This window comes from Oryx dammah, unplaced genomic scaffold, assembly GCF_014754425.2.
Source record: "Oryx dammah isolate SB20612 unplaced genomic scaffold, SCBI_Odam_1.1 HiC_scaffold_3, whole genome shotgun sequence".
NCBI lineage: Eukaryota > Metazoa > Chordata > Mammalia > Artiodactyla > Bovidae > Oryx > Oryx dammah.
Genome location: NW_024070187.1, coordinates 85,969,910 through 85,982,275, shown reverse-complemented (window position 1 = coordinate 85,982,275; position 12,366 = coordinate 85,969,910). Strand labels below are relative to the sequence as shown.

Genomic DNA, 12,366 nt, shown 5'->3' with positions numbered 1-12,366 from the left:
GTAGAGATGGAGAGTTCATAAAAAGCAGGGCTTAAAAAACACAAAGACCTTGTTGTGCCTTCCAGCATAGCTAGTTGAGTAGTAGGCAAACAGAAGAGATTACATATGAGAGAAAGTACATTATGGTGACAAAGCCCTATACGAGAAGTACTCTGAGGAGTTTGAAATCTAGAACTGGAGAGAAGACGAAAGATTAGGGAGAAGAGAGGAGGAAGGCATCCATGTGATTGATGTAACTGAGTGAATGAAAGGGAAATAATCGGAATTCAAATTCAGCAGCAGGTTGTATGTTTACTTTTATGATCTAAAAAGACATAGATTTCACTTCCTAATCTTCAACTGAGACATCAAAAATCATTCCACAGAGACTAAGTTTTCTTAAGGGTCACTATTTTCCTTTTTTGTTGTTGCTGTTGCAAAAGATCTGAAGCGGCTACCATTTTGCACTGGACATGTTTACAGAATACATCTATTAGAACTTTACATAAAATTGGCCTTTCAGATTGGCAGAGCGACTAAGAGGAAAATTTCCTGATGCCACGGAGACGGATCTCCAAGAGCTGGTTGCCAAGCTCTCAGACTTTGCCTCCAAGTGCTGTTCTGTAAACTCACCTCCTCTCTACTGCAGTTCAGAGGTAAGAAAATTTAATATTCTACTTATCCCTGCATAGTAGGAAGAACTTGTATGGTCAGAATTGCTCATTTGTTATTGATTGCCTGTCCTACTCATGGGAAATGTCTTGTTGGTCTTTTCAGGTGCAGGTATCCTATCTGTTCATATCCTCCATTTGACTTTATTTTCCAGCAGTCATTTCAGAATGCTATATTACAAGTCAAAAAAGATAAGGAGGTCATTTCATTTCACTTTATGGCTAATTCAGAAGTAGTAATGACAATTCCAAGGATTTTGATGTTTCACCTGTTACATTTCTGGAATATAGAGGCAGGGTTAAGAACAGCTCTATGCCATGCTAAAGCAGATTCTTCCTTGGCTCACCTTTCTAAAGTTCATGTATTCCTTTTGATTGGATTATACTATTGTTTATTTTGTAGTCTATTGGGAAGGAAATACTTATGGTCCATTTTGGACCCATAATTTCTGTATCTATACATAAAAATAATTTTACTATAGTGTTAAAGTTAATACTACTTATGCCAGAGATTTCAGGTCAATGAGAAGTCCTTTTCTATAAATTAAAGGATTTTTTAAGAATTTATATGAGGTTTTATGCAATTAAACCATGAAAACAACAAGCCTGATTTAATTCTATGGATCAAGAAGATCCCCTGGAGAAGGGAATGGCTACTCACTCCAGTATTCTTGCCTGGAGAATTCCATGGACAGAGGAACCTGGCAAGTTACAGTCCATGGGGTGGCAGAGTCAGATACAACTGACACTTTCACTTCATTTTTCTATTATTATTCTAGTAGAGCACATCTGAAGATACCTAAGAACTTAATAAGAAATAAAATGTTTATATGAAGAAAACTATAAAGGTCGTTTAGTGTAATTTTTCACTCAGTTCATCCCTGCCAGAGGTCATTCGGCCTCCATTTAAATATCTGAAATTTGTTTTCTCCTAGAGGCAGCCTATTTCACTGCCCAGTAGCTTGATTTATGATAACATTTTTTTTTTCTGAAACATGATATTCCCCTCATAATTTCTGCTGAGTCTGGTCTGGCTTTCTCTACCAACTAGAAAATGTATTTTCTCGGTTCTCTGGTAGAGGTTCTTTTATATTTCAACTGGTTTTCTGAAAGTTAGGGATGTCAAAAGTTTTGTTTGTATTTAAGTCTTGGTTACACATTCTAATTCTTTTACATATTTTGGTGGTTTTATTTTTTATTATTCCGTGTGTGTGCGTGTGGTGTGTGTGTTAGTTGCTCAGCTGTGTCCAACTCTGTGCGACATCATGGACTGTAGCCCACTAGGCTCCTCTGTCCATGGAATCTTCCAGACAAGAACACTAGAGTGAGTTGACATTTCCTCCTCCAGGGGATCTTTCCCACCTAGGGATCTAACTGGGTCTCCTGCATTGCAGGCAGATTTTTCACCATCTGAGCCTTTTTACCTTATCAATTTAACAAGCTGAGCTACATCACAGTACTCATTTTTGTGCTCTATACCCTTGGAAATTATAATTTCTCCTCCAGTTTCAATGCATACCCTTCAAATCCCAAACCTATCTGTCAATCTTCCTAGTAATAATTTGTAAAGCCAGAATTCTGGAATAAAAAAGGGTACAATAAAATAAAAAGAAGCCTATTCTTAAAATTCTGCTGAGAAACACATCATGTTCATCTTTCATTAAAGTTCAAAACAAGGTTCTAAAAAATGTGGATTATTAAGAAATTTTTATGATTACTGGCATTAAAACATCTATCATAAAGCAACTAAATCCAACAGTTTTTCTTCCTTTACTAACAACTGGCTTTGGGCAATATGACAACTGAATTTAGGTTGCCTTTACCAGAAATTTTTAAATTTTTAAATTTTACCTAGAAGCTATTTTCTGCCAGGAGAATTTGCTATGAGGGTCTCATTCAGTCATTAAGAAAAAAAAAAGAAAAAAGCCTAACTCCTTTTTTTTTTTTTTACATTCTATCAAAAATACCACTTTGCTAACCAGTCCCCAGTCCCTTTACTTGTTCATCCATACCCACTTTCCTTTTTGACCTTGTACAAGCAAATAGAGCTGTATGCATGAAGCACATACTTCCTTCAAGCCTGTTCCTTTTCATTTCTTTAACTTGCTTTTCAGTATATTTCATTATAATACATTGCCATTTTAAGACTTTATTTTCATATTTTCAACAACCATGGTGAGAACAGAGTTTTGTGATGTTCTATTTTCTTGCTTTATAACCAGTAAATTTATAGCAGTGCTGCTGCTGAGTAGCCAAACTTTCAGAAATTGCTAAAGGACAGTGAGATGAATGGAGTTGAGCTATTCACGGATAAATGATTATTTAGAGCCCTGAGACTCCTGTTAGCCTTTTGATGGTCTCTACATTAATGTTAATATCATAGCTAGGTAAGTGAGCTTACCTCTGACTTCAAGTTAAGGCAAAATCTGTTAGAACAGACTTTAATTCTCAATGCTTAATGTAAGTATTTGTCCCACTCATCCTATAATTTGAATTATAGTTTATCATCAAATCTCCTTGTCCTATTTGATTGTTAAAATAGTAAAATTGATACCAGGTTAGTAGTATCACTCTGAATTCCATTCATCCCAGTTCCTTGGACTCTTTTTTCATTTTACTCTGTTTCAACAATACCCTTTGAATGATTCTAATTTAAAGTTTTTTATCTCCTGATCTTAAATAAGGTAATTCAGACACTACTCCCTAGCTACTTTTCTTTCTCCTCCCCTTAAAGCCAAGATTCTTGAAAGAATAGTATATACTCTCATTCATCACACCTCCTATGAATTCCTCTACCCTTTGCAGTAAGGCATCTGATGCTACTATACCACTAACGACAAAGTCACACTGAAAATTTCTTGTAAGTCTAACAGTTTTTCAGTCCTTATCAGCCTTCTCTATAAAACACTTGATACCCACAATGATTTCTTTCTTCTTGCAACAATTGTCATCTTATCATATTCTACCTTTTTCTCCTATGGTCCTTCCCTTCTCATTCTCTTTAGTATTGTGTTGTTCTTCTACCTACTATTTAAACTTCTTTTCTTCCAGAGTTTTTTCCTTGATCTTCAATTTTCATGACATTACATTTTCCCTGAGCGTTCTTGTCCATGGACACGTGTTTAATCTTCAGACCTCCACATCCAGGCAGAATCTCTCCCCTCAGGACTAAGATTTTCATCCAACTGCCCACGGGGGCTCTTATCCCGCAAGAAATTCAAACTCAACATGCCCAAAATCTTCCCCTAAAAAGCTCTTATTTCCCTACATTTATAAATACCATCACCATTCACCCATTGTCTAAAATAGAAATAGTAATCTTTGACTTCTACATACATTCAACTCAGTTCCAAATCCTATGAATTCTAACTCTTCAATATCTCTCAGTAAATACCTTCTTCTATATTATCGGCACGTAGTGAGGACAATGAAAGATGGCATTTCTTGCACCATGCAAAAAGAATTATGATACAACTCTGCTGTAGTGTCTCGGAAAAGAAAAACAGACAAGGGGGAAACACACTTGCCTAATTACAAAGTAGAAGATGACTGGATAAAAACTCATACTCAGTGGCTTCCCTGATGGTTCAGAGGGTAAAGAATCTGCCTGCAATGCGGAAGACCTAGGTTTGATCCCTGGGTTGGGAAGATCCCCTGGAGGAGGGCATGCCAACCCACTCCAGGATTCTTGCTGGGAGAATCCCAATGGATAGTGGAGCCTAGTGGGCTATAATCCATAGGGTCGCAAAGAGTCAGACACAACTGAGCAACTAAGCACAGCACAATTTAGGCAACATTTTACCTGGATTACAAGCTGCCCATTGGTCTCTCATCTCTAGTCTTCCTCCAGTGCCTCACACCCAATCCCATCTCTATAGTGAGGTCACAATAACCTTGGTGATGCACAAAGTGGTAAATACATTTTAATTGCTCTCCATCACTTCTAAATTACATCCAATTTTTTTTTCTAATCAAAAGAATTTGGACAATTGGTTTCTTCTCTAAACTGGTCATGACCTTATTCTTATCGCTTTGGCTCTCCTAAACTACTTGCAGTTTCCTAAGTACATTAAGCTTGCTCTTACCTCAAAGCTTTTGCACCTACTAACTCAACCCAGATTGCCCTATTCACACACTATAACAGGCTCAATCCTTCCACAAGCTTCAGGATTCAAATTAAACATCAGCTCTCCTGGAATCCTTCCCGGCACCCAAGCTCATCTGCTATGACTTAATATTCTGTGCACAGCCAATAATTAGCACCTATTAACTCATGTCATTGTTTCTTGTCTTTTTTCCTGGAACACTGTAATATAAAACTAAATAAATATGAAGGATGGTCAATTAAAAATGCAATATAAAACTGTATTTTGACAAGAATCATTTCATATAAGCAAGGTTCAAAAAATTTTTATTCCTTCTGAATGATGTTATCTTACAACAAAATACCCCATGATTTAAATAATATTTTTCATTTCAGATTGATGCTGAAATTAATACCCTACAGTCCTGATGCATGTATACTGTCTTAAGTAAGTATAGTTTTTAAAGGCAGCAAAGAATCTAGCTTTGTACTATGTATTTTTTAAAATCATAATAGGAAGAAGATTATTTGTTCAAATTATTTATTCTAATAATTATCTAGTCAAACTCATTTTATAGATGAGAATATTAAGCATATGGAGAAGTTAAGGAACTTAAGAATATACAACCAATGTCTGACATATTTAGGACTAGAGTCCTAGTCCCCAGCCCAGTACTTTATCCATTATAACCCCACAGCTAAGATAATGACCTCATAGAGATCAGGGGTCTTGATGCATTCAGCAGAAAAAACTGAGTTTGAAGACAGAATCCATCAAGTCTTCAAGTTAACATGGCAGTATTCTCAGGAGGAAAATGACATTCCTCAAGCTAAAACAACACTGTTGAAATATTGCCACTTGCTTTTTTCAGATAGTACACTCTCATCCATTAAAAAAATGTCTGATGAAGATATTGAGTATAAAATAATTTAGATAGAACACAATACCTTAAACTGAGGTGACCTTAACTCTGCATTTTTACATAAGACATTTTCTCTTCAAATTTAATTGTATTCATGTTAAAGATATTGCTTCTGAGACTTTTTAAAAATGACTAAAAACAATGGTTTATCTCAGATCTTAATTAAACTGAGGCTTTTCAATTATATAAAATTTTAATTTTTCTGATTTCCTGACAATGTTTCCTAAAATTCTTTTGGAAGGAAAAACCATCAACTAATGAAATCCAAGCTTCCAACTCTCAACAATTTAAAAAAGCAAAAAGAAAGTTGACATTCTGAGAGGCAGTGCAATGGGATTAATCAAGGGAACTCATTTTTGAACTCATCCAATCTGGTTTAGAATTCTCTGTCTTTGTAAACTTTGTAAACACAATCCCTAAAGCTAAGTTCCATTTTCCATAAGAAGAAAAGTGTAATTTCTACCTTTCAGCATTGTTGTAATGATTAACTGAAATGATGATGTATTATGTAAAAGTCCTAGCAAATAGTAGCAGAAATACTAGCAAAAGTTTTTACTGCTGTGGCTTCTACTGCTGATGAAACTGTTGACTAAAGAAAAACACACAACCTGACAAAGTTGTGAGTTATGTTTTATTTGGGGCCTTTACTAAGGACTATATTCCAGGAAGATAGCCTCGCAGATAGCTAAAAGGAATTTCTCTGAAGAGGTAAGGGAGGAACCAGAATATACAGGCAGAGGCTTTTTTTTTTTTTTTTTTTTGCTGAAAAAGCAAACATATAGTAGAACATCAAAGATGACTGCTATTTACAAAGAATAGACATCTCAAGTTCATGATTTTAGTTCTCTCTATTGTATGAGAAGATGCAACAATCTGGGATCATTGAAGTTTTCCCTTTAGATAAACATCTTAACTCTCTATGACCAATGGCCAGAATCCAGAACACTGAAAGTTTTCAGTTATTCTCCATTCTAAATCTTTTTCAGGGCACATTGTTAGCACAGCTAAAGTGTCTGATGGTGGGCAACATTTATTGTTTCCTGCAATAGCAGGCAACATTCTTTGTCTAAAATATGAATCGAAACTAAAACAAGTTCCCCTCTGTATATATTCTTTGTGCTCTAGCATATGAATATTATGTCCCAAAGGGAAAGTAAGTTCACTGAATAATTTCTGGAGGAAAAGGCTAAAAGCACACCTGAAACTAATGTGTTATGTCACTTACATTGTTCAGTCGCTCAGTCATGTCCAACTCTTTGCAGTCCAAGGACTGCAGCATACCATTCTTCACTATCCCTCACTATCTCCTGGAGTTTGCTCAAATTCATGTCCATTGACTCAATCAACTCAATTTCACTTATACCTCAATGGAAAAAATGAAAAATCCAGGTTACTTGAGTGTAAATAGTCTAGAGTTAAAAATAGTATTTGGTTTCTATTGCTGCTAAACTAATCCTTTTCCCTCATTTAAATTAATCCTGTATCCCTTTATTTCAACCCACATATAGTCTCAATAGAGTTAAAAATTTCAGTACACAACAGCCACTTCACCTCCCACCCTTCAAAGTACCTCTAGCTATTGTATATGAAAGCTTTGCCTTTGAGTTTGTTTTAACTGAATTATTTTTCTCTAGGAACACAGTGCATTTTCTTGGTGTCTCATGTATATTCACATTCTTTCAGTCTCCGAGAGCACAAACTGAAAAAGAGGGTATTCTAAGAAAAAGAGAGGAACACTAATTTGAAGAATTAAGAGTTTGGGTTTTTTTTTTATAACCTGACAACTTTCCAAAATACTCTTAATGCTAGCTAAATAAGTTTTTTTCAGTGACAGATTGATGAAGGTTCTAGTATACTGATTACTCTGGGTCTAGTCATTAACTCGATCTTCTATAGAAAATTTTTCAATCCTTTCTCTCATATTAGTATATTTTCTATTATTGCCTTTAATTAGTCCTACAATTTCTGTATCACCCAACTGGCCACCCAGCTACCATTTGATCATCTAGAAGGAAGCCCTAAAAAAAAAAAAAAATCACTCACATGTTCCTTCATATGCTTCCACAATGTGTATTGATTCTTTGGGGCTCTATTTACTTAATGCCTATTTTTTATAATCACAATCTGCAATTATAAAGGGTTATATTAGGAGCAGTTATGTGGCCTTGAAAGAGCAAATTATAACTTGCTCATAAGGTTGTGAGACTAGGGCACTTGATGTCTAGAAATAATGATGCCACACTCTAAAAGTTCTATTAGGTTTCCAGAACACAGCCAGCAGATTGTGGTTCTTGGGTTTCAGGGAGAATTCTGTAAGTCTGTAGGATAACAATTGTTGTTAGTTGCTAAATCCAACTCTTTGCAAGCCCACAAGCTATAGCCTGCCAGGCTCCTCTGTCCTTGGGATTTCCAGGGTAAGGATACTGGATCAGGTTGCCATTTCCTTCTCCAGGGGATCTTCCCCACCCAGGAATCAAGCCCGTGTCTCTTGCAGTGCAGGAAGATTGTTTACCACTGAGCCACTGGGAAACATTCAATTATCAGCAGCATTGCCCCAAAACAACAGTTCCCATTGTGAGCTGCTCTGAATCCAGCACTTGACTTTGATTCCAAACTAAGTAGTGAGCACTTGTCAGACCTCTCTCCCTCCCCATAGATCAGCCTTTTCTTCATGTTTTAAACCTGACTTGTCATCTTGACAGTTATTGGTCCCCTTAGCCAATTTCTTCTAGAACACATCCATTTCCCTGTGGTTTTTCTTACCAAAACAAGTATGCTCTAGGTGACAGCTGCTGCTGCTAAGTCACTTCAGTCATGTCTGACTTTGTGCAACCCGATAGACGGCAGCCCACCAGGCTCCTCTGTCCCTGGGATTCTCCAGGCAAGAATACTGGAGTGGGTTGCCATTTCCTTCTCCAATGAATGAAAGTGAAAAGGGAAAGTGAAGTCGCTCAGTCGTGTCTGACTCTTAGCGACCCCATGGACTGCAGCCTACCAGGCTCCTCCATCCATGGGATTTTCCAGGCAAGAGTACTGGAGCGGGGTGCTGTTGCAACAGTGGCATATTATTTAGTGCAAAGCAGTTCCTAAAACTGTTTAACTTTGGCTGGCTATGTATTTTTCAGTAAGAACCTACCCATCTCTAGAGACCAGAAAAACATGTAGAAGCTGAAGCTTTTGTCTCAAGGTGTTCCTCTCCTTAGGTACATGTACAATTCATGTCTTCCACTCAATAGTTTGATGCTATTTTATCTTAACTAAAGTCTTTATAAACCTGACTCATCATCCTGACAGTTATTGGTCCCCTTAGTCAGTTTCTTCAAGCCTCCAAATGGATTGTGATCACATTTGCATGCCCCATTGGAGAGGGATTTGCTGTCTTTTTCAGTTCAGTTCAGTTCAGTCGCTCAGTCGTGTCCGACTCTTTGAGACCCCATGAATTGCTGTCTTTTAATAAGTCCCAAAAAGCCAGTTATCTTTTTCCTCCAGTTTTGGGAACAATTAGTGTGCCTTGGGTTGCCAACTGATAAAGGAGTCGGCTCACGCTGCAAAATCGGGTGGGAGGGAAATGACTTCTAGAATGACACTCAACAACATCCAGTGCTGACACAATGAGAGAAACGTGAGGAAGAGGCATAGAGGGGTCTCCCTTCTCATCCTCCTTCCAAGGCACACACTCATTGAGGACAGTGAAAGATGGTATTTCTTGCACCATGCAAAGAGAATTTTGATACAACTCTGCTGTAGTGTCTCAGAAAAGAAACAGACAAGGGGGAAACACTCTTGCCTAATTACAACGTAGAAGGTGATTGGATAAAAACTCATACTCAGTGGTGATTCAGTAGTAAAGAATTCACCTGAAATGCAGGAGATGCAGGGTCAGTCCCTGGGTGGGGAAGATCCCCTGGAGAAGGAAATGGCAACCCACTCCAGTATTCTTGCCTGGGAAATCCCATGGACAGAGGAGTCTAGCAGGCTATAGTTCATGGGGTCACAGAGTTGGACACAATTTATTAACTAAACATCACACTCAGTGCATCATTAAAATAACTACTGAACTTCTATCTCAGCCCCATGACTGGGGGGCCTCATGTGCCATTGGCTGCCGCTACTTTTCCCTCTGACAGTGATTATTCATACTCATACATCAGAAAGTTACATACACAAATTAGTTCAAATTAAAAAAAAAAAAAAAACACTGTATGATGTACTTAGCCAAACAGTCATGGCTTTATATTGAGGTCTTAGGAATTTCTTACATTTACTCAAGACCCATCAAGTGGGCCATAGAGGATATACAGGTCACACTAGACAGGTTTACATATATACATAATAACCCGACTTTATGTGCATCTGTTGAACTGCAGGATGATTGGTGTCCATTAGCTCTGTTTTCCTAACATGTATTTCCATGGTTCTCACAGACCTCAAGCTGGAAGCACTCTGGGAATGACAACTGCTGGCCTAAACTCAGCAACACCAGAGCTCCTGGGAAGACAGCTAGGATACTCCCTGCTTGTTTTCAGCTACAATATCCTGGCCTGATGTTAAGCGTGATGATTTGTTACCAAAATAAATTGAAATATAATGCAAACCATAAATGCTACTTCACCTGATTACACAGTGTCAGTCTCCAGCACCGTTTCTATGACCTCCACAAAGACACTATAGAAGGCAACTCCAGGCCACCAGCCCTTGCTTTCTTCTAGATCTACAGTGCCCTTCTAAAAGATTCACAGCAGAAGCATCCACTTTACAGTTTCCCAGCACACTGAGCTCCATGGCTTGATTGCAACTCAGGCTTAATATGCACCATTAAGAAAAAGTTAATAGCCTTCTACCGTAAAGAGCCTAGAATAGCTCACTTCTTAAAGAAAAAAAAAAGTGTTTTTAATTAAAGAAAATATAACCTCCTGTGGATGCTTTCTTGCTTCTAGCCACAAGTTATATGGCTTTAGTTAGGTAGCATCCGCCTTGCAAAAAAAAAAAAACTTTGTGACCTAAACAAGTTTATTGTTGCTAAAGAAAGCTCCTTGGAGCAATTGATTAAGTCAAAGTTCTAAAAATAATGATTTCTGCTTAATTCCATTCACCATATACACCCTATATGATATTCTTTCTACATGCTTACTTTGCCCAGGGAAACTGAAAGTGTTCTAACAGATTTTGCTTTGAAAAAAAGATCATATTTTCAGAATAAAGACTCCTTGGAAATCAACACAAGCCAAGGAAAGTCTTCCATATTTATAGTTAACTGCTTCAAGGAATTGGGATTCATCTCATGGTAGATGTAGAGTTTTATGGTACAGATGAAGCATATTTTATAGCAAATATAACTGGAGTCATAGTAACAGAATCATCTCTGGTCCCCTCTCCAGATGCCAAGTCCCAGCAGGCTGCGCTGCATTAACTAGAGGAAGATCAGGTGCCTAAAAACTGAGACAGCAAACGCCTGCCCCTTGTGGCTTCTAGGTAGAATGTGCAGTTCTACCTCACACAGATTCCAAAAAGAGAAATTAACCTCAAACAAGGAAGTTGTTTAGATGATGCCATGAAATTTAAAAAAAAAAAAAAACCTACCCACTACATACATAGGCAGTATTTTTTACTTTTTAAAGTTCTTTTTTCACATCTAAAATTAGCTTGTAGCTTCAAAACAAACTCTGAGAAGAAAATAGCATTGATATAAAGTATGAGAAGAGTGAGACTCCATAAATGAGCTCAACAACAAACAAAATGAGAGAAATGAGACTCCATAAAGGTGGGTGAGGGGCCCAAGGTAGCAGAGTTAGTATAAAAAAAGAATAAAACTTAAATTCCATTTCCAACATGCCATGCAAAATTCATGGGTCTACCTGAAGAATACACTCCCTGATCCAATTAGTTTTGGAATTACAATACCATATTTGTCCCATGAAGAACCACAACTTACAGTATAAAATTTATTACTGTCTACATTCAACCACTGACCTCTTTTCCTTCAAATATGACCCAGACTTATTCAAAAATTCAAAAATCTGAAAATAATTTTGAAAAATACTGCTCTGCTCTTATTTGAGAGGTTGCATTTACAAATTATTCATGAACTGCTTACAAACTGATCCCTTTTGGTGAAGTATTTTTAGGCCTGACCAGGTAGAAATGGGCGTCTTTTTACCACTAAGTATTCAAGTAAATATTACATGATTGGTTGAAGTAGTATTTTTATGGTTCCCCTGGATATATTTTCTAGCAAACTCTCAACACCTTTCCCCATTTTTTAATATTAAGAATTACGGACCCAGATAGTCCATCATTTTGTATAAGAGTTTCAAAGTTTAGACTTTATGGGTATAATTATGCCTGTATTTGTTCCATTTGGTAGGAAAAACAGGCCTTTGAGAAGCCATTGCCATCATTTATGCTTACAGCCCAAGTGCTTTCCAATATTAGATACCCTTCTGAATTTCTACCTACTATTAGCCATGGCTGATTTTACTGGTTAATGTCTATAATATAAGTAGTCCTCAACTTTTTATACCTTCGAAATCACCTTCCTTCAAAAACACTGATTGTCATGAGAGAAACAAACCAAACACTGCTTTGTTTCTGAGAATGAAGTTCACAAACTGTATCAGCTGGGCATTCTCCAAGGAAATAAAACTAATAGGAGATAGATTGATTTATGATTAAAAGTGACTCACACAGTCGTGGAGCTGGCAAGTCCAAA

The 12,366-nt window shown here is 37.1% G+C and overlaps 1 protein-coding gene across 1 annotated transcript in view; it reads left to right on the top strand.

Moving 5' to 3' along the window:
* The window catches only part of GC (GC vitamin D binding protein), a 44,882-nt gene extending 34,609 nt beyond the window's left edge, over positions 1-10,273 (top strand). The window contains exons 11-13 of the mRNA XM_040237037.1: positions 503-635; positions 5,131-5,182; positions 10,082-10,273. Of these exons, the coding sequence (XP_040092971.1) occupies positions 503-635; positions 5,131-5,163 (166 nt within the window). The 3' untranslated portion in view covers positions 5,164-5,182; positions 10,082-10,273. The remainder of the gene's footprint in view (positions 1-502; positions 636-5,130; positions 5,183-10,081) is intronic.
* Positions 10,274-12,366: the final 2,093 nt, after the last annotated feature.